Source organism: Dreissena polymorpha, chromosome 7 (assembly GCF_020536995.1).
Source record: "Dreissena polymorpha isolate Duluth1 chromosome 7, UMN_Dpol_1.0, whole genome shotgun sequence".
In the NCBI taxonomy this organism is placed as follows: Eukaryota; Metazoa; Mollusca; class Bivalvia; order Myida; family Dreissenidae; genus Dreissena; species Dreissena polymorpha.
The window spans coordinates 32,086,278-32,110,648 of record NC_068361.1 but is presented as its reverse complement, the minus strand read 5'-3'; the positions used below and the strand labels follow the sequence as shown (position 1 = coordinate 32,110,648).

Genomic DNA, 24,371 nt, shown 5'->3' with positions numbered 1-24,371 from the left:
AGTAGTAGAAGTAGTAATAGTAGACGTGGTGGTGGTGGTGGTGGTGGTGGTGGTAGTAGTACTAGTAGTAGTAGTAGTAGTAGTAGTAGTAGTAGTAGTAGTAGTAGTAGTAGTAGTAGTAGTAGTAGTAGAAGTAGTAGTAGTAGTAGTAGTAGTTGAAGTAGTAGTAGTAGTAGTAGTAGTAGTAGTAGTAGTAGTAGTAGTAGTAGTAGTAGTAGTAGTAGTAGTAGTAGTAGTAGTAGCAGTAGCAGTAGCAGTAGCAGTAGCAGCATTACAAGACCAATACTTAAGAATGATCAAATGGGAAAAGGTAACATAGCACCAGCAGTAAATATGAGGCTCATTTACAGGTCAGATTTGGAATCTCTGCTGTAAAATGAGATTTTGAATGAATTAAAGGGAGGCAAATCTGTAATAAAAAGAACATGCATAAACCGTAGTTGTTTCCCTTGTTTGAAACCATGCTAAATCCTTACAAGTTTGGAAAGAATTGGATGAAAAATTTGGACTTTATTGCATAAACACCATTTTCTCAATTCAAGGGGAGGTAATTCTGTACTTCATGGACCAATAATGCTCATTTTTTGTAGGGTTTGTGTCCTCATTGATATAAAGACCCTGTGCAAATTTGGAAAGGATCGGACAAAAAATGTGGAAGATTTTTGAAAGTTTTCACAAAATAGGCAAAAACGAATAAACATGCAAAGTTCAACGAGCTCCTGCGGCCATGTTTTTTGACGAATCAAATTTCTTTGAACAACTTTTTCAGGGGAGCCCTCAAAGGTCATCCCTGTGAAATTTTTTGAAAATCTGATGAGCGGTTTCTGACAAGAAGATTTTTTAAGGTTTTTACCATATATGGTCATGGCGGCCATCTTGGTTATGTGATCACATTTTTTTTAACAATTCTTTTGTCCCATGACCTAGGGATGCTCCACATGAAATTTAGTTGAAATTGGCTCAATGGTTTAGTAGAAGAAGATGTTTACAAATTTGTATACGGACGGACGGACGGACGGACGCCGGACGCTGAGTGATCACAATAGCTCACCTCGAGCTATCGCTCAGGTGAGCTAAAAAGGCAGAACGTACACCTAATGCTTCTTTTATAAATGAAGATAATTTGATAAGTTCAATTCTATTTACACTTTTCAATAACTGTATATATTTAAACACTGATGGTCGTATACGATATTTCTTATTTATATACTTTTTTCTTAAATCGGAAAAGCAAGGACATATACATACAAAGTGGTATTCGACTTTTATATCAAATGTGTTGTTATTTAAACAGTACAAGCAATATCTTTCATTTCTAGGTTTGATTAATGTGTCTCCCAGTCTGGATTAGTAAAGGATTGGCAGACATTCTCAATCTACAAAAATATACAGTAATGATCGAGAGTTAGTCCCATTACCTTATCTTATTTAATTAGTTAACTTACGAAATATTTGACGAATTCTGAAATATAGAGCTATTAGAGCCACAAGCTCAAACTACGTTATTGTACTGAAATATTCCATTTATTATCGCATTACGCTTTGGTGAAGGTGGGATTTGGTGTGTGTGTGCAAAATCTACTTACTATATTAAGGTATTTTGTAATATTATTTTGTTTATGCAATAAAATTCTGTTCTGTTCTGTGTTTTGGAGTGGGTGGGGTAGGTTGGCGTGGGGGGGGGGGGGCAAAATAGTACCCGGACGAAACTGCACCTGTCAGATAAAGTGACAACCAACCAAACTCTCATTTGTTAAAATAGGACATTGAACCAAAGTCTTCGCGGTGAGAATCGCGTTTGACACGTTTCTGTTGTGCAAACAGGACATCCAGTGTGAATATCGGTCTAGCCCGTATTCAGCAACACATTTTAAGACTTAAAAATAAATTATACACTCAGAATCAGTGAAAAAATACACCCAGCATTTAAATTCATACAGGCTTAATCTTACTATAAATCTTTTAACATTTTTGTCTTAATGACGAATGACATAGATCATATTGGTTAAATCAAGTTTGATTTTTAACCCATTTATGCCCAGTGGACTCACCTATCCTTCTTAATTGGATCAATTTATTTCCAAAATTAGGGGTGTCAAGTATATTTATGTCTATATTTAGAATATTTTATAAAGAAATTCATTTAAGCAAACAGCGCAGACCCAGATGAGACGCCGCATTATGCGGCGTCTCATCTGGGTCTACGCTGTTTGCAATGTCCTATTTTCAGGACGCTAGGCATAAATGGGTTAATATGCCAAATTATATAATATTCTTTATCATTTCAAATAAGTCTAAGAACTGTTTGGCAAATACGGGCGGTGACAATCCATCCCCCAGACGTACCTCGATGTGAGAGTTGATGTAGTGCTCGGTGCGGCCCTTGTACTGCCACGTGCCGGAAGTGATATCCTCGAGCTCCATCGGGGTCCAGCTGGGTTCCGCTCCTTCCGCGTGATGCCACAGGTACACCCAGCCGTTCAGCTCCATCGTCGTGTATGACGTCACCTTGGCCACTTCAGGTACTGCAACGAGCATAACGATGGATTTTACAAAAGTCCATGACAAACAGGCGCTAGTGATACTTTAACTGGCCCATTCAAGAATCGTGGTACTGTCTATAAAGCTTTAGTTTACAAATACTCAAATAACATTGTTTGAGTCGTTTGTTATGGACATCTTATCAACTAGAATACAAACACAATGTAAATGGGTCAAATTAGAATAATTTGGTAATAAGTAGAAGAATTTGGAACAATGCCGTAGCGCGTTGGGCCCCTGAAGTTAATCAAGTAAACTAAACTACGCTCATACAAGCTTACAGTTAACCTTTTCAGTGCTGGAACCGAATTTTGAAGGCCTTTGCAAACAGTTTGGATCCAGATGAGACGCCACAAAACGTGCCGTCTCATCAGGATCCAAACTGCTTGCTATTCTGATAGTATTCTTTGAAAAAAATCGAAGAAAATGCTAATTCTAGAAATTCAGCAGACGACATTTTAGCAGACGACAAATTTCCCAGCATGCAATGGGTTAAATACGAGCTTGACTCTATGAACAGAGAGTTTGATACATGTGCGAAAAGCTTCGTCCCAGATAAGCCTGTGATGTCCGTACATGTCAATCAGGAACGACACTTAGTCCGTACATGTCAATCAGGAACGACACTTAGTCCGTACATGTCAATCAGGAACGACACTTAGTCCGTACATGTCAATCAGGAACGACACTTAGTCCGTACATGTCAATCAGGAACGACACTTAGTCCGTACATGTCAATCAGGAACGACACTTACCGCTGTTATTGTATTGCTTGTTTAAATGAAGTCCTTACTGAACGAAATTCTCACCAGAAGGTGTTGTCGCTGATTAGCCTGTGCGGACTGCACAGGCTGCTCTGTAACGACACTTCACGCATATGCATTAAATCCCCGTTTCACAAAGCGATGCTCATATTCAATCCATTTGTACCGAGCGCTTTGGAACAATACGTAATTAAACATATTCCTTATAAGCCGAACAGTTATACGTCCAAATGAAAATGAACATCACTGTCATTATATCTGATGGCATTTTAGCATGAATTGAGTTATTTGTCTGTGGATGGTGACTTTATTTTATAAATAAAGACGTATATCGTCATGCACTGAAACGAGTGTTTCTTCCGTAATGACTGCTGTTTTGACATACAAGAACAATACAAAATATGAGCCTCGCTCTGGGAAAAAAGGGCTTAATGCACGTATGTTAAGTTTCGTCCCAGATTGGCATGTGCAGTCCGCACATAATTATCTGGGACGAAGCTTTCTCTTTTATGTTTTATTTGTTAAAATGACGTATCTTTTTATGGAACTCCAGTTTAACCCATTTGTGCCTAGCGTCTAGAAAAAGGCCTTGGCAAACAGCGTAGACCCAGGTGAGACGCCGCATAATGCGGTGTCTCATCAGGGTCTACGCTGTTTGCTTAAAGGAATTTCTGTAAGAAATATTCTTAATAAAGGAATAAATACTAGACATCCCTAATTTTGAAAATAAATTGATTCAATTTAGAGGATGGGAGAGTCCACTAGGCATAAATGGGTTAAGCTGAACGTCTCGTCGAAAGGTAGCCTGTGTAGTCCGCACATGCAATCGGTCAAGAGAACGGTAATATCTCGGTAAAGAGAGCGGTCATATCTAAGTCAAGAGAGCGGTAATAAACCGATCAACCAGTTTTGGTCATTCTTATGTGCTAATAGTTCGTACGCACCGGTCTCCAATAACCAATACGGATTAATAATAATCTGCAATCAACCTATTGTAGCTAAAGCTATCGCCGTTACAAAAACAAATTACAAATAGTTTTGTGTCTACATGCTTCCCGTAGAGCCTTTTCATAATGTGGTATTTATAACACGTGTTATAAATTAGAATGGATTTAATGTCCCAAAAACGAGTCGCACTTACTTACACAATATCATGGCGGCACAATGCAAAGTCCTTATGTAACGTTTTTAAGGATAAACCTCTCGTTCAGAAGACAAAAATTAAATCGCTTGTAATCATATTTAAGGTTGAACAAATTAGATTATGTGTCCTTATAACTGGATCAATTACGGAACAACAAGGACATGTTATAGAACGTTACAAAACTTAAAAAAGACAATACATGCACATACAGTTTTCGACATTTTGAGCTTCGATGTTCTAATTTATTTTATTTTAGTTTTTAACACGTAGTTCGGATTACAGAAACGTAAAACACAAGTTCAATCTTGTTTTTCTTGAAAATGTAAGATCTTGAACTAGATCTATAAATTTTAACGTAGAACATTTAAACTAAATTGAATGGAGTATAGCTATAACTCGGGTAAATGTTGATAGTACAAACGAATTAAATATGTAGAAACCATTATAGATACAACGTTCCAAAACACTGAGCGATGTCATATTTAATTCAATGGTTTTAAACATCAAATAGAATGGTATTCATTTGTCTGTTCAACACTACCGGTATATTGATTATATCAATGTTCGACCTGTTTCATCAACATATATTAATCATTAAGCTGATTGTGATGACACTTTCATAGCAATAATCAGAAGCAATACTCTTTTAGTAAACCATATTAGTAAATTATCAAACGCCTTTCATAAAGCCTGTACCGACGTGAGACATTTGGTTAAAGTAAGATTGGCAAATCTCCAGCGCATGCACTGTAATTGCGAAATGACATTGGAGTTGCGTTCTGAGAAAACTGGGCTTAATGCATGTGCGTAAAGTGTCGTCCCAGATTAGCCTGTGCAGTCCGCTTTTATGGTATTTTTAGTATCAAGGAAGTCCCTCCTTACCGAAATCAAGTTTAGGCGGAAAGTGTCATCCCTGATTAGCCTTTGCGGACTGCACAGGCTAATCTGGGATGACACTTTACGCAAATGCATTAAGCCCAGTTTTCTCAGAACAAGGCTCATTGTGTAACTAATAATACAGCCAAGTACACCAATATATCGTGTCTTTCAGACGCGAGTTGAATAGAACCTAATCATGGTAGAATGTCATGCACCATAATACAATTATGAAATACATGTATTTTGAACAGAAATTTCAACACTTTTTATTAAAAGAAGTTTTGTTTTTTTTAACTTCATTTAACGAACACGCGAGATCACTAATCGAATCTAACAGAACGAGGCACTTTTGTTTACTTGAGCCTAGTTCTGTGTCATCCGCACTTAATACATGAGTGTAAAGGGTCGTCCCAGATTAGCCTGTGTAGTCAGCATAGGCTAATAACGGACTACAATTTTTTCGCTTTCATGGAATTTTTCATTCAAAGAAAGTCTTTTCTAAACAAAAATCCAGTCCAGGGGGGAGAGTGTCGTCTCTGATAAGCCTGTTCGGACTGCACAGGCTTACGAGGAAGGCTCTTTACGCAGATGTATTAAAGGTGGCTTTGTAAGAGTGGGGCCCATACATTTTGCCATACTTTCATCCCATGTATCCTTTATGCCAAACCCGCACTCCGTCAGTAAGAAGCTTATAAGAGCGATTCCGCGGCACCATGCAGTAAGTGCCGTCTTAAGCTACTTGTCTCAGATGGCGACAAGTGACTTTGTCATTTAAGTAGTATTTTCGCCTTACATTTTGGAGGGGAAAGCACGGTTTTGTATTACAAAATTTATAAGAGCATCGTCTGAAATAAAGCGTATTAGCGTCTTTCGTCAATCGTATCAGCAACTTTATTACGAAACGCGGTGTAAATAGGAATGCATGCTTGGTTCAAATTCCATAAGTCCGATCCTTAAAATTGTATTATCAACTTAAAATGATAAGGAGATGAATATTGATACTTGACACAGCGTCGTACAAGTTGCTAGTTTCATGTAGGCTTGGCTTTTTTCCCGATATTCCTATTTCATGTATGCCAGTGTACGCACTAAATACTCCATATTTCTGTGGCTATTGAGTGTGTGCAACGACTCGCGACTATTATTGGTTTTAACCTATCAATTATTTCAATTGAATTCATTGTTAACCTTCAAATACGAATGCCGATATTCCACATAATGCCTTTCCGAAGTTGACAAACTTCGAACTCCTAGTTTACTATTATTTACGAATAATGGAAATGAGAAGTCATGATATAATTTAAAGTTTGACAATGAAAACTAAGACCGTCTATCATCAATGATAAATGATATTTTCATATCTTGTAGCGGAATATCGCAGTTTTGTATTCAAACTCGATTGAAGTTCAACGTGGTGAAAATTGACTTTTATATCAATGAGGTACATGAGTAAATGAAACTGGATATCGGAATGTCCGTGGACTTTAGCCGTTTAGGCGGCCTTGTCAAGTCTCCCCAAAAGGATCCATTTAAGACACTGAATATATATCCAAGAAGTCTTGAAAGTGTATTCGTACGGCAAATGCTCTTGCTTGCCTTTTAGGTGCAGTTAACAGATTTAGGCTTCACTCTAAAAAAACTGGGCTTAAAACAAGCGCGTAAAATGTCTACCCATTTAAGCATGCTATTGTTACTTAGGAAAGCAAGTCCAGCAACTGATATTTTCAACAGATACTTATTACAAAAATAATTAATGTGAACAATATAGCTCAATAACCATACTGTACTGAATCTAATCAAGCATATGTGTCTTGTTCTGTGAAAGCTGGCCATAATGCATGTGCGTAAGTGTCGTCCCAGATTAGCCTGTGCAGTCCGCACTAGGCTAATCAGGGACGACACTTTCCGCTTAAACTTGATTTTCGGTAAGGAGGGACTTCCTTGAAACTAAAAATACTATTAAAGCGGAAAGTGCCGTCCCTGATTAGCCTGTGCGGACTGTACAGGCTTATCTGGGACGACACTTTACGCACATGCATTAAACCCCCGTATTTGAGAGCGACTGTACAACTTCTACAAGCAAGGACTGTTCAATCTCGACACACTACAGATATCAAAACCTCGTTTTCCCTGTGCGAGGTTTATTTAAACTAAACTGAATCAAGCATCCATTCGGCTGAAAAGATGCTATGCTGTCATCAACTTTTAGTGATTCAAATGTGATAAATATAAACTTCAGAAGACCGTGGTTGCAAACTATTTTACTGCTGTGTAAAGAAAGAATGCGAGGAGCAAGTTGTATTTGTTTGTTTCGCAAACAATGAAATTTGATCATGCAGTCAAGTATCGCATGTCAGGCGACAAAGTTTCGCTTTTTAATGTATTTTCAAAAAAAAAATGCCGAAGGAAGGTTAATTTGTACTCAACTGCGCTAATTACTCGAGTATGAGAAGTTAATGTGATACATTAAACGATTCGTTGGGCACACTACAAGGTTTATGCTTAGTTGTTCAACTGCATCTATTTAAGTTATTCGAACGCACAAATGTTTTTGTTTTTTAATGTAAAAGACAATACCCAGTTAATAATACACATGCTTTATCTGGCCACATCCCTGACAACGATAACAGAGCAAGTTATTCGTATAACTCTATTGATTGAATCGAAATGTTAAGGGTTATTTAGACGCTTTTGAGTCCATTTTTATGGGAAAAACCAGTCTTTCGTGTCACAAGAACGCTCCAAGAGTGGGAGGCGCCTGGTTGCTATGGCGACAGCAGACAAACTACGCTACAGCGAGCGCGATTGTGTCAATGGAAATCAAAGAAACGTTGAGTGGGTTGTCCGCATTTGTGTTATGTCTAACATTAAGCACATAACAGCAATATCGTGATTTTTACGCAACAAGAGATACGTACAAACGTTAAGTGGGCTATCCGCATTTGTGTACAATCTAACATGAATTCAACAAAACAGCGATATTGTCATGTTTACCTTTATCGGCGTATGGGATGCTCACGCACTTCCCGTCGTGGCCCCGGAACTTCCAGCCGTGAAAAGGGCACTCTATGCAGTCTCCAATAACACGACCACCGACCGCGAGGTTCGCCCCCATGTGCGGACAGTAGGCGTCGATGGCAGTGAGAGGTCCCATGCTCGTCTCGGAACACCGCCAACTGCAGGCCTGAAATAGTAGGACGAGGGATGTAAGAACCTTTCCGACTCAGAAGCAAAGTAAAAATAGCTATATGAAACCAGCATAAATCCAGACTGCTCATGTTTAATCTTGTTTGTGGCTCATCTGTATATTACATCTAATAAGAACGGTTTTTAATTTACTGTATTTTCGAAGGGACGTGTATCTGAGTGGAAAATGGTTCATGCGGCTTGTTCTCAGATTAAGGTATTTTTTAACGAAAATGTAATTCAATTAATAAAACCCCAAAATTAAAGTGATCAGAACTAAACAGTTAAATTTCCAATTGTTCTTAAATGTTGTATATCTACACGCCCATCAACGAAATCAAGGAACATACATGTACATTATCAGTTTGACAGGGGGCGGGTGAGTGTTGTCTTATGATTATCTTAACCCTTCCTTTTTACCAAGAAATCCACCATTAAACGCGTGGGTTTTTGCGTCAACCGATTTCAAAACTATTTGCGTTATCATTAAGTCGTGCACATGTGAGTCATGTTCAAAACAGATAAGCAAAGCACATTGTATAGACGCACCCAGCAGTGTCTCTAGAGTTAACATGTACAGTTTCGGTCGTCATCCACGTCAAATTTGATTAAATGTGCAAACAAATCGAGTGTTCGATTTGAAATTAAAGCATGTCAGACTCATTGCGAACTACTGTTTATAATATTCACCGTGAAAATCAAATAAAAATGACGAAGAGTTAAACATGTTTCTTCAACTATTATTTACTTTGGAATGAGCAATGACAACACGTGGTCCGCACGTGGTTAACATACTTCTTCGCGCCTGGCTACCGATGTCTCGTTCAAGAATCTTAATTCGACGGAAATTGTGAACAATAGCCATATCGTCTTATCAATCACAAATCGATGACCTAATGTGCAGCGAATAATGTTATATTTGCAATAATCTCAAAGACGTTTAAGTAACAAATCGGTTTGTTATTTTCAGTAGCGTAGCTGTCCGTGGCCACTCCGAGATCGGGCATGTTTCCGCAAATTAATATCATATCAAAAAATTACAACAACTATTATTCGCATTCGTCCAGTCCTTTAACTTTGATTATATAAAGTCATATTTTGTCTGTGTGGCCATGTGTAAAGTTTTCCATTGAAATTTGTAGGAGTTACAGAGATGACTGTTTTGTATTTGCACACAAAACGAAAAATTTGTTTAAAGCACAGCAGGGAAATAATTTTGCTGCATTGCTTTACTCAGTTATGAGAACATTGCTATTCTCAGGTGTGAGCATCAAACTGTGACCTAATGTCGCAAACATGGGCCAATAAGACATAATAATTGACCCGCGTCATATTGCAATTTATTCTATGCCGTTTGCGGCCAGCGTAGACCCAGACCAGCCTGCGCGTTCGGTTCGGCCGGTCAGGAGCTCCACTGACCGCCGCTAATGAGTACATGAAACCTTACGTGACTATTGGTGACAGGGTGGCTTTTCTGGAGCTACATCGGCCGCATGTGGCTTAAACCCCGTTTTCGCACGACGCAGTTCATATCTAGATTTTCCGCTCAATGTGTGCATTCGTCATAGACATACGTACGTGTATGAGAATCCTAACATGTCTTTCAAGAATAAGGGGTGTATTTCAGCTAATTTGCATGTATGATTAATAACTTTTTGTCGCCGGCATAATACAAAATCGCCAACACATGTGAAGTTTTACTTTAATGTTAGTGTATTAAATACATGTATGAGCCGTGGTATGTGACCAAATAGAACGAACCCGACGACAAGAGTCAACTTTCAAAAGAATATCGAGTGTATGGAAATGTAATACTTAATGGTACAACTACGCCACTGAATAACATTTATGTCGTATGACAGACTCACACCCAGAGTCCAACATTCTTATAAACAGACTTAGTAATCAGGAATGTACGGCACGTCATAGCGATCTCTTGCCGCAGGTATTGAAACGGATGGACAATTACCTCATTGACCGACGTGTTTGAAAAGCCGTCAAGACTTAATTAACAACTACGAAATTGTAACAGGAACAGGATTTGTAAGTTGTTAATAAACGACATTTCATTCGTGTTGACGTTAATTATCACTGTGTCACCAGGAAGACATAGGGTTTTATGATAATGCTACTCCACAGCTTTACATCCAAGGCCGCTGTTCGCAAAGCTCCGTAGGGAAAACTTTACTTAAGATGCATTTTGGTCGCCGTGGTGTAATGGATATAGTGTCCGCCTAACGACCGGGAGGTCATTGGTTCGATCCTCACTGTGGGAACGTTTGTTATATCTCCCCCTAATACACCAAGTACTGGTTCTAGGACCAGGAAACGGACCCGAGAGATTTTTAATAAGCTTGATGCTTACGATGCAATCGAAATAAAATAAATAAACTAAGATGCATTTAAGTCAAAATTTCCAAATAGATTATTTTATGTGTCATCCAATGTTTTCTTCTTTAACCATTAAGCACTTAGATACGTACTTTGACGCAGGTGTAGTCCTTTAGAAAGTTACAATTAATTAAATACCTTCCTTACTAAATTCAAGTTTTAAAGGCTTCATTTCCAATCCTTAGTTACTGATGAACAGCATAAAATCTAAACAGACTGCGAGTTACTCGCAGGCTGTTCTGTTTTTATGCTGGTTGCAAAAGCATTTTCACTTTGCTTCTTATGGGGGAAAGGGTTAAAACATTTAGAGCGACCTGTTCAACGCATCTTAATGTGAATAACATCAATACGATAAAGCGGAGTACTTGGAAAGATTCTTTGTGTCGATTTAAGCAACTTCGTCAAGTTTTCCGTAAAAAGCTTTTCAAAACCGGATCTGGACCTCAGAAAACGGTCATATTCTACTATATCAATTTCCGCTTTAATGCCAGTATTCTTTTTTGAGAAAATCGCTTCCAAAAATAAACCCCGTGAAGGCGAAAGTTTCGTCCTTAATTAGCAGGTGCGAGACTTCCAGGTGTGATTTACCCGTTTTTCACGCTCAGCTCCGATGTTCCGATTCAATAAACGTATATGAAAACGAGATGGTCTATTCCAATAACGTTTTTTCTCAAAGTTTTCATTGATATAATGACGTAGAAAAACGAAACCTCGTCCACTTATACAAATGAAATATCAAGAATGTGTTAATATTGTGATACGTTCTATATCAAGACAAACAGTTTCGCATATCTAAGTGTTATAATTATACCATATTAATATTCTCTCACTATTTCCTTACAATAAATGCGCGAGAAATAGTCAATTTACCAATAATATGTCAGCTATTCCATCCTTGTTTCTTGGTAGTGTATGCAAATAGAATACAAATTTATCTTAAGTGACGTCCGTCTGTAATTGACTTTTAGACAAACTTAAGAAATTCGATCGATTAACGAATGAGATAAATATTAACTGTGTATAAAAGGTATTTGATAATACTTTTATTTTTGTATAAGCAAATCGATTAACAGCAGCGAAGTGGTACCTGAAGATGCTTTTTCAAATACTAAATACCATTATAATGTGTAGGACATACATTTTCGCACATTTCGTTGTTAAAAAGATCAACGAAATTAAGATAAACACATTAGCAAATGACCGAAGACGTTGTTTTTTTCCTCCAAAATCAGATTTTTTTTTTCAAAAATCAGAAATTTTCTATTTTTTTCAAAATTGAATTTTTTTTTTTTTTACAAAATCAGACATGTTCTTTTTTTTACAAAATCTTAAATCCACAAATGTTTGTGTCCACGAAAAAGTTGTTTATTAAACCAAAAAACATTAAAGCGACGAATATAAATGATATCGATGAGTGTCACGTGTTGCGTTTTTGCTTTAATATGGAATGTACTTTGCCGCTAGTTAGATAACCTCTAATCATTTTTGCATCTCGCAGGGAAGGTCGAGTGATTTATTTTTGATAACCTAACATTTGAAAGATTTCTAATAAACTTAAGGTCTTGTTTGCGCAAGATAAAGGGAACGTCACTGATACAAAAAGTAACCCAAATATGTCGTTTTTTTCAGGCGGCAAATAGCGGCCGGTTAATGCGTCCAGTGACAACATGCATTTCAACTGTATGTCGTACTCATGACACAGAAGAAGACATGCGTACTATCTTCTAAGTTTATCAGCTTATAATGTTATCATTGAACACTTTAAGCGATGATTCTCATCATACGATCGCAATATCATGATAAACGCAAGGCGTGAGTCAGGCGTGGTAATAAAACCTGCAAGACTTTGTCTTATATCAAGGTTAGCAGCGATACGTTTAGCAATTTCATCAAACCCACGGTCATTTCACAATTATAACGAATAAAGCATAACGTGTATATTTCAGTTTAATAAACAAATCACGTGGACGATCGTGTATACTCACCCATATTATACGTAGTCTTTTTATAATGAGCTACTGCGACAACGGTAATACTAATACAACATTTAATATCAAATGTGCGGTAACATGTACCCGCCTTTGAGACACAGTGGTGAATGCTGCCTATCCTTGCTTGGCATTTTCACCTTTTGTTGACAATGATACAGCGCAATTAATTGCTACCATGTGAATTTCAGTTAATAAGATCGTCTTTGAGGGCAATTAGTGGTCCATAAATATCTTCGTGAATCTATCGAAGTTTATAAGATCCTTCAGCGCCCTATGTTACATTATGGGAGGCCACAGTGTGCCTCAGCATCCCTACCTAATTAACCATTTATGCATAGCGTCTAGAAAAAAGGCCTTGGCGAACAGCGTAGACCCAGATGAGACGCCGCATGATGCGGCGTCTCATCATGGTCTGCGCTGTTTGCTTGAAGGAATTTCTGTAAGAAATGTTCTTAATATAGAAATAAATATACTTGACACCCCTAGTTTTGAAAATAAGTTGATCCACTTTAGAAGGATGGGAGAGTCCACTAGGTTTAAATGGGTTAACTTACTAGACTTACGTATTTGGTGGAATTTTGTACAAGCTACACTCTCCATCTATTTATTTTGTATTTACAGATTTTCAATTTCGCGTGGTCTTCGGTTGGGGGGGGGGGGGGATTTGGAGCACCCGGACAGATGAACACCAACCAAACTCACATGTGAACGGGAATGGGGATTGAGCCCGGATAGCCTAAGTGAGAGGCGAGTGTACCAACTAATACGCTACCAGACAGCCTAAATCTAAACTAGTAAAACTCCTCTGCCAATAGCCTTACTATCAATGTAACTTTAACTATGCAAGTGATATGACGTTACTTTAAGCTTTGACGACAAATACATAAAATACAGTAACGTGGAGACTTTCGTTCATCCTTAAACGCCTTAAAAAGAATATATATATGTACCAATAAAAGTACCCATAAAGCTCAGAGCATTCAAGAAGAATTAATATATATACACGATTGTCTCCACTTTACTATACTTAATGTATTTGTTTCCATATATATATATCTTGTATATTTGTATATAATATTGTAATAAGTTAAGGTTTCTTGTATATGTGTATCTTATCTTGATTATATAGGCGTATGTAAAGGATGTCAAAGGAAATTAACGACTTCGTATGTAATTGTCGTACTACTAGATACATGTAGCTCGAGTGTTATGATGGGGTAAACTTATATGAGCCGTATCTGTGAAAATGGCCCCATTCACCTAAAAAAAGATTATATATTTTTCCCCCATTTTGTAAAAAAATCCCTTCCAGATATTAAAAAAAAATTATTATTATTATTTATTTTTTTTAGAAAGAACTGTTTCATAATCATGATAAATATATCTCACATTTATTTCATAAATAACTAACAAAGTATACAACTATAATTTATATGATTTTTAATTATTATAAAGTGTTATATTAAATTAGATTAGATTTTCCCAAATCGGTGGACTTTTCACATGAATTGCATTTTTCTCCCAAAATGGCCAGGAAAAGGCCTGATGAATCTATATTGTGTCATTATTTGTTGATAAAAACATTCCAATTTGGTCCATTTTATTGATAAAAATGCTCAAATTTGCCATTTAATCGATCTAAAAACTCAATTAGACTCAAAATGGCTAAGAAAACAGACTGTGCATGAAGGCTGAACTGTCTAAAACTAATGTTGAAACAAATCATTAATATATATATCAGAAAAAGGACAGAGACATTCTGCTGTGAATATTATATTCATACAAACATGTGTATTCATATAATCAATATCATTACATATAAAAGAGTGAATTTCTAATTTTCCCCTTTTCCTAAAAAACGACGCATTTTTCCCCTTGGACGGGCCCCGCTTCCATTCCCCTATAAGTGAAAAAAACACTGATCCCCAACGATGCTTTGTCGATATATGGTTTAATTGTGTGGAAACAAGTATGACCTTGAGAAAATCTATTATTAGCCTCAGTGACCTTGACCCCAGTGACCTCGAACCTAATCAAAAGGTAGAGGCCCATGCAAGGTACCTACATGCCAAATATGAATGCGACTGGTATAGTATTGAAGGCGCTATGAGAAACGGTAGGAAAAGTGTGAAGGAAGGAAGTCTATTTTAGCCTCGGTGGCCTTGACCTTGACCCCAGTTACCTCAAACCTCATCAAAAGGTAGAGGTGCATGCAAGGTACCTCGATGCCAAATATGAAAGCGATTGGTAAAGTATTGAAGACGCTATGAAAAACGGTAGCAAAAGGGTGACGGAAGGAAGTATATTATTAGCCTCGGTGACCTTGACCTTGACCCCAGTGACTTTAATCCTCATCAAAAGGTAGAGGTCCATGCAAGGTACCTACATGCCAAATATGAAAGCGATTGGTAAAGTATTGAAGGCGCTATGAGAAACGGTAGCAAAAGTGTGACGGAAGGAAGTCTTTTATTAGCCTCGGTGACCTTGACCCCAGTGACCTCAATCCCCATCAAAAGGTTGAGGTCCATGCAAGGTACCTACATGACAAATATGAAAGCGATATGTAAAGTATTCAAGGTGCTATGAGAAACGGTAGCAAAAGTGTGACGGAAGGAAGTAACCTCAAACTGGCAACTATATGCTCCCCATATATATATTTATCCTGTCACATGCCTTTAAATCAGCCCGATAACCAGGTAACCTAATATCCCAAAAGATATTAGGCTAGATGACCACGTGATCTCGAATATCCGTCAGTTGCTCTCCGCGCATGCGCATGCCTGTACTATTTCCTTTTAATAAAATATACTTTATTTCAATTTAAAAAAATACAAAATAAATGTAAAGTACTGTTTGTTTAAACATTATTGTTTTAACAGCATTATTAAGTCTTTGTGTATTGAATTAATAAGGATTGACTCGATTTCTGTGTTGTTTAACAAGATGAAAGCTAGCCTAAGCGTTTTGCATGACGTGACGTCACAATGTTTTTGTTCGAGTGTTTTTTTTTCCAAATTAAAGGGATCTTTTCACGTTTTGGTAAATTGACAAAATTGAAAAAAGTTGTTTCAGATTCGCAAATTTTCGTTTTAGTTATGATATTTGTGAGGAAACAGTATTACTGAACATTTAATATGGTCTAATATAGCCATTATATGCATCTTTTGACGATTTTAAAACCTAAAAATTATAAAGCGTTGCAACGCGAAACGATTGAATAATTTGGATAGTTCTGATGTTGTCGTTAAATTTTGCGACACTACGAAGATTGCTTTTATAAGGTATAAAATACGTCTCTTATGTATACTTGTCACAATAGCCGAGAGGGTAGAAGCGTTTTTACTTCAGGACCTCGGCAGGACTCCTGGGGTCACTGGTTCGAAACCTGCTCCAGGCAAAGTTTTTTTTCCTTTTTTTAAATTGTATTCTTTATTTTTTACTGCAGCTTTTACGATCAAATGTTTACATTTATCAATAGAAAGCATTTAATGAATAACTCCAGAACATGCCAAAATCTGTGAAAAGGACCCTTTAAATATTTAAACACATAATAATCGAAAACTAGATATTTTAGGAACATTTCAACGAATGTTGTAAATGTGAACGGATAAATAGAATAATAGGTTGGTGACGTAGATGGAGAATGGTTATCTGGCTCGTCGGAGGATCTTATAGGCTCACCCGATAACTTCCTCCGACTTGCCAGATAACCATTCTCCATCCACGTCACCAACCTATTATTCTCTATATATGGGGAGCATAATAAAGGACAATCTTGGAAGCATGTTTCGTTTGTTCAGCATGACCAAAAAGGGTGCGGTCATAAAAAGTTCACTGTATCATGAAATTCTTCATTTTAATACGTTCAAACTCGCTAAATATCCTTTAATATGCTCTTTACTTTTATTTGCGAATTCCTCCGACAAAACCCATACAATATCTCAAGAAAAGTCAATAGATTCTTCTTATGTAAACACATTGAGAAGTTCGGTTTGTAAACCTGAAACTAACATGTCTTGTTAAAAATCTACGTACTAGTGTCCGTATTAACACCAATTCAGTTTGACGTTTAAGTTAATCAATTTATCGTCAATTGTTAAGGGAAACTGATATCCTATTTCAATAATATGATGTACTTTACTTTTTCACAGGCGAAATTTGTTTGACTTTTGATCCAATACACCGCTTACACTTCATGAAAAATAACTGACACTAGCACAGTTGGTGCATTAATAGTTACAAGTTTTAGAACATGTATATGGTTTGGAACTTTGTGTGCAAACATTCAATGCGATATAACCATGTTGCAAATGGGTTTTATTTTTTTAACACGGAACATATTTACTTGGAATTTACTAATTTAGTATGATCACAATTGATTCCATAATATTCTTTCTACAAACAGAATTCATAGCAATGCATGCCGGAAAAAAAAGAAAAGAACACATACAAATGCGAGCTGTGCGTTCAGCCAAAGATCAAACATCGTGTAAAAGTTCGTTTTGTTAACCCCTCATCAAATGTGTAGCCAGTAACGAAAAAAGTTCGGTCTTACACGTAAATAAAACCAAGCGTTATTTTCTTGTAGCAGTTAATAAATTTAGTGTACATAAATATGCTTCACGTATGTGATATTTTAAAACACAATCAAAACGCCCATAATTCGCCGTAAACGACGAACTGTTAAACTCGCGGACATCGCCAGGTACTTCACCGTTGTATTTCGATTTATTGACATGTATTGCATCTGGCAGTCCCATTAACCCATTTATGCCTAGTGGACTCTTCCATCCTTCTTAATTGGATCAATTTATTTCCAAAATTAGGGATGTCTAGTATATTTATTTATAAATTTAGAATATTTCTTACAGAAATTTCTTTAAGCAAACAGCGCAGACCCTGATGAGACGCCGCATCAAGCGGCTTCTCATCTGGGTCTACGCTGTTTGCCAAGGCCTTTTTTTCTAGACGATAGTCATAAATGGTTTAAACATACGTGAACATATTTTCTGAAAAGTTTTACTAAGCCGACTAAACAAAGTATTACTAAATAAAGCTACGGGCGTATCCACTGTACACCACATTCACGCTACCGACATACCCACTGTACACCACATTCAGGCTACCGACGTACCCACTGTACACCACATTCACGCTACCGACGCACCCACTGTACACCACATTCACGCTACCGACGTACCCACTGTACACCACATTCAAGCTACCGACGTACCCACTGTACACCACATTCACGCTACCGACGTACCAACTGTACACCACATTCACGCAACTTTTACATTTGATGTTCGTATCGTCTGACGTCTATCAGCAAACAACATCTTTATAGTATAGATATACGTGTATCCCTAACATCATGCTTATATATATCATTGTATTTCTTTTGACGTTTTATTTCAGACGTAATTATTTGAGCTCCATTACGCACACAGCCTTAGTCATATCCGATTACTCGTATAAACAAAACCAGAACATGCATGATTGTATGGGGACAATCATAAGAAAACATCGTGGGGATCTAACCCTTGACATTTCGTCGCAAGGCAAACACCACGTTACTGGGATCCATGGAACCTCGATATGTAAATTATAAAGAATATCTATGCGCACGCGCACTAAGGGTTACGGTCTGGGTGGTTTAATTGTATGACTTAAGTGCGCGATTTTTAGGCATGGTTCGATTCCCACTGGAACCGTATGACATTTTAATTAATATTTCGTGTCTTGATTACAATATTCCGTCGACATACCACTTTAACAACATTTCAGTTTTATTAGGCATCATGTCATTTCGAAATTACGAAAAGCTTTATTTGTACTGCTTAAACACACTCCCTTGGTTGCGTCCATTATGATTTCAATTGAAGTACATCACGTCTTCTCACCACCTATGTAAATATACGACGTACGACAAAACACAATTAGATCAAAGGCACCGTTTATACTTGTCAGTTTGGCAGATAAGGCAAGCCACTCAATGTACGCCAAGAAGTCAGAAAATAAAATCGCAAAAATGCAAGGTTACAGTTATAAAGATACCGAAGTCAACATCTGATCTATTGACGACATTAGATAAAAAGAAATATTAAAGTTATATCTACTTCGAGAATCGGCCTGATAAGATCAACAAGCTTGAAGCTTGATATATAGCATCACGGTAGTGATATGCTCGATTCTGATAAAGGTGTGAGTTTTTGTTCGTGTCAACAATGTACGCGCTTTTACGAAGATATCCGAACGAAAACCATAATCGACGATTTATTAATATTGAATAACTAATTGCGAATTCACATTAAATTAAAAAGGTTAGTTGTTTAAAACGTTGATATGGGGAAAAAAGTAAAATTGCGCCAAAACAAATACTTGAATTTAAAGTATGCGTCAAAACAAGTACTTAAAATTTGATAGCATGCTAAGGTACACAAAGGAGTGATCAAACAAGTAATACTTAAGATATTTCAGATATAATGTAAATTCCTCTTATGTAAAGTGAACCGTTAATGAATAAAACATTCACATTTATGCTTTTAAAATATGCCTTGACATACGGGTAAAGGAAAACATATGAGCCATGCTCTGTGAAAACGGGGTTTAATGCATGTGCGAAAAGTGTGACGACACTTTCCACCTAAACAGAAACTTTATTTGTGTCTTGTTCTGTGAATATTGGGCAAAATGCATGTGCGTAAAGTGTCGTCCCAGATTAGCCTGTGCAGTCCGCACAGGCTAATCAGGGATCACACTTTCCGCTTTAATGGTATTTTTTTAAAGGAAGTCCTTTTTTACCGAAAGTCTAGTTTAAGCGGAAAGTGTCGTCCCTGATTAGCCTGTGCGGACTGCACAGGCTAATCTGAGACAACACTTTACGCACATGCATTATGTCCCGTTTTCTCAGAGAACACGACACATTTAAACAGAAAATGTCATAAAAGCTCGGCCCAACAGAGCACGGCCAATATATTAGGATGTTTTTACTAAATATCCTTAAAAACGCGGTTCGTGGTAGCTCATCTGTGCACCTTCATTTAAACATGCAGCCAATCAGTTTTTATAAATGTCAAGCTAATTTTAACATGTCTTTTGAGATTCTCGATAAATGGTTTGCTTTCTAATTTAAACATATGTTATACGAAACTCTCTCACTGATACGACGGAAGTAAAACAATTAAGAATACAAGTCTATTCTTAGCTATATTAATTGGTTTATATATGCTATACAATGTATGTAATAAACTTATTTTGAGTAAGGATTTCTTCCGGGCTATGCAATATTAAAATGCGTGGTAAATGTGGTTTAGAAATAATAGAACATACATGATACTACGTACAACAGAATATTAAACATAAATCATTAAAACATATGGGATCACCGCCTTGGATTTATCAATGCAAAGAATGTTGCGTTAAAACCAGTTTAAAGAATGCCAAACCTCACGCTTAGAAATATAGTCAGTGTAATTGGAGAGCTCACATTAAATCACAAATTATATAGTTATCAATAATATAGTTTGTATAAGTACCTTTCCCTAAATTAAATACAAATTATGATTTTTTTTTGTATTGTCCAGATCGTCTAATGCACATTCAGATATAAAACTCGACTATATTTTGTATATATATAAACAACAACATAAGCGACGTGTGACTTCGTATCAAACAGCTCCAAACATAACCTTGACTAAGCCATAAACGTCAATTGAAGTTATCATGCAATTGAAAGCATACTTATTTGTCTGACTATGTTAGCATCGAACTGATGATAATAATTATGTTTTTAATACATTATCACCATCGTGATGGAATTATCGATTGCAATCAAAATTAGCATTCACGGTTGCTAACCTAGACTCAATAAGCTTACTGTTGTTATGGCACGTAAGTAATTTAATATTCTCATCGAACACAATTCAATACCATGCAACATCAAAAACACATGATTAACCCATTTATGCCTAGCGTCCTGAAAAAAGGACATTGCAAACAGCGTAGACCCAGACGAGACGCCTCATAATGCGGCGTCTCATCTGGGTCTGCGCTGTTTGCTTAAAAGGAATTTCTTTATGAAGTATTCTAAATATAGAAATAAATATACTTGACATCCCTTATTTTGGAAATAAATTGATCCAATTTAGAAAGATATAGGAGAGTCCACTGGGCATAAATGGGTTAATATTCTCATCGAAAACAATTCTTTACCATGCAACATCAATAACACATGATTAATGCTGGGTATTTAACCCTTTGCATGCTGGGAAATTTGTCGTCTGCTAAAATGTCGTCTGCTGAATTTGTAAAATGAGCATTTTCTTCATTTTTTTTTCAAAGAATACTATCAGAATAGCAAACGGTTTGGATCCAAATGAGACGCCACGTTCTGTGGCGTCTCATCTGGATCCAAACTGTTTGCAAAGGCCTTTAAAATTCGGTTCCCGCACTGAAAGGGTTAACTCGTTGATCGCTTGGCTTACTTTACTCATTCATTGTAGAACTTATTTAAGTCATAAATAATACTATTAGCATACCGAGTTTGCGAAATTACCGTACTGTTGAGCAATTACTATTTATAGAATACGGATGCTACAAGTTATCTTAAAGTACATCTCGAGCGGGTAACGCAAGACAGCGACCTTGTCAAATACCAGTAGATTTCAAAATAGTTAACCTGATTATATCCAATAACATTCTCATAGGCGGTGCACTGAAACTAAAAAATACGCGCGGATAAACCAGACCTAGCATGGTGAAGGTATAAACCAGACCTAGCATGGTGAAGGTATAAACCAGACCTAGCATGGTGAAGGTATAAACCAGACCTAGCATGGTGAAGGTATAAACCAGACCTAGCATGGTGAAGGTATAAACCAGACCTAGCATGGTGAAGGTATAAACCAGACCTAGAATGGTGAAGGTATAAACCAGACCTAGCATGGTGAAGGTATAAACCAGACCTAGCATGGTGAAGGTATAAACCAGACCTAGCATGGTGAATGTATAAACCAGACCTAGCATGGTGAAGGTATAAACCAGACCTAGCATGGTGAAGGTATAAACCAGACCTAGCATGGTGAAGGTATAAACCAGACCTAGCATGGTGAAGGTATAAACCAGACCTAGCATGGTGAAGGTATAAACCAGACCTAACATTGTGAAGGTATAAACCAGACCTAGCATGGTGAAGGTATAAACCAGACCTAGCATGGTGAAGGTATAAACCAGACCTAGCATGGTGAAGGTATAAACCAGACCTAGCATGGTGAAGGTATAAACCAGACCTAGCATGGTGAAGGTATAAACCAGACCTAGCATGGTGAAGGTATAAACCAGACCTAGCATGGTGAAGGTATAAACCAGACCTAGCATGGTGAAGGTATAAACCAGACCTAGCATGGTGAAGGTATAAACCAGACCTAGCATGGTGAAGGTATAAACCAGACCTAGCATGGTGAAGGTATAAACCAGACCTAGCATGGTGAAGGTATAAACCAGACCTAGCATGGTGAAGGTATAAACCAGACCTAGCATGGTGGAGGTATAAACCAGACCTAGCATGGTGGAGGTATAAACCAGACCTAGCATGGTGAAGGTATAAACCAGACCTAACATTGTGAAGGTATAAACCAGACCTAGCATGGTGAAGGTATAAACCAGACCTAGCATGGTGAAGGTATAAACCAGACCTAGCATGGTGAAGGTATAAACCAGACCTAGCATGGTGAAGGTATAAACCAGACCTAGCATGGTAAAGGTATAAACCAGACCTAGCATGGTGGAGGTATAAACCAGACCTAACATTGTGAAGGTATAAACCAGACCTAGCATGGTGAAGGTATAAACCAGACCTAGCATGGTGAAGGTATAAACCAGACCTAGCATGGTGAAGGTATAAACCAGACCTAGCATGGTGAAGGTATAAACCAGACCTAACATTGTGAAGGTATAAACCAGACCTAGCATGGTGAAGGTATAAACCAGACATAGCATGGTGAAGGTATAAACCAGACATAGCATGTTGAAGGTATAAACCAGACCTAGCATGGTGAAGGTATAAACCAGACCTAGCATGGTAAAGGTATAAACCAGACCTAACATGGTGAAGGTATAAACCAGACCTAGCATGGTGAAGGTATAAACCAGACCTAGCATGGTGAAGGTATAAACCAGACCTAGCATGGTGAAGGTATAAACCAGACCTAGCATGGTGAAGGTATAAACCAGACCTAGCATGGTGAAGGTATAAACCAGACCTAGCATGGTGAAGGTATAAACCAGACCTAGCATGGTGAAGGTATAAACCAGACCTAGCATGGTGAAGGTATAAACCAGACCTAACATGGTGAAGGTATAAACCAGACCTAGCATGGTGAAGGTATAAACCAGACCTAGCATGGTGAAGGTATAAACCAGACCTAGCATGGTGAAGGTATAAACCAGACCTAGCATGGTGAAGGTATAAACCAGACCTAGCATGGTGAAGGTATAAACCAGACCTAGCATGGTGAAGGTATAAACCAGACCTAGCATGGTGAAGGTATCAATTTGACTTAAACGTATTGCTGCATACCTCCTGTTTTCGTACCAACATTTTTCTATCCGATAATTCTCTTATTTCTGGACATATAATCTTTTTTAAGTGACGATATATTGCGTAACATCGATAATTAATCTTAACGAAATCTTACAACTTCAGGAAGTCACCGAAAAGTTCAGCTTTTAGATAAGTCAAACTCCATTAGATACATTGCCTACAATTTGTATTATTTAAACGATAAGGCGGTATTGGGTTCGATTCCCACTGAGGAAATTTCACCGAAGACAAAAAGAACTAGTTCTTCATCGAAAGCGTTCCAGAGTTAGAGTCCGTAAGCCTAGACTGTCCATGAGTCGAGCTTAAACAAATCGTGTTGAACGACAATTTGGTACATATAACATATTTCTCAGATTATATTAATACATGTTTCCAAATGAAATGACAAAAACTTCAATCGACTTCACCAATACATTTAAACAGAAATGTATGCACAAGTTAAGGTACGTACACGGTAAAGATATGATTTTCCGTAGATTTGTCATCTCCGGGGCCCTATCTTATCAATGGATCTCCGGGGATCCCTATCTTATCAATGATCTTACGATACGTTTAACCCTTTGCATGCTGGGTAATTTGTCTTCTGCTAAAATGTCGTCTGCTGAATTTCTAAAATTAACATTTTCTTCGATTTTTTTCAAAGAATACTATCAGAATAGCAAACAGTTTGGATCCAGATGAGACGCCACGTTCTGTGGCGTCTCATCTGGATCCAAACTGTTTGCAAAGGCCTTCAAAATTCGGTTCCCGCACTGAAAGGGTTAAGGTACGACTATAATTTAAAGTAAGAGTTTATTAGCAATATGCTCATTTCTGAACTTTGAAGATAATTACTCAATCATGTAATAATAGCTGTTCGTGAGAAAGGCGTG

The 24,371-nt window shown here is 37.4% G+C and overlaps 1 protein-coding gene across 1 annotated transcript in view; it reads right to left on the bottom strand.

Moving 5' to 3' along the window:
* The window catches only part of LOC127837758 (cholesterol 7-desaturase nvd-like), a 49,044-nt gene that overhangs the window by 12,945 nt on the left and 11,728 nt on the right, over window positions 1–24,371 (bottom strand). Inside the window, 3 exon segments of the mRNA XM_052365109.1 lie at window positions 2,347–2,525; window positions 8,323–8,467; window positions 8,469–8,512. Coding sequence (XP_052221069.1) covers window positions 2,347–2,525; window positions 8,323–8,467; window positions 8,469–8,512 — 368 coding nt within the window.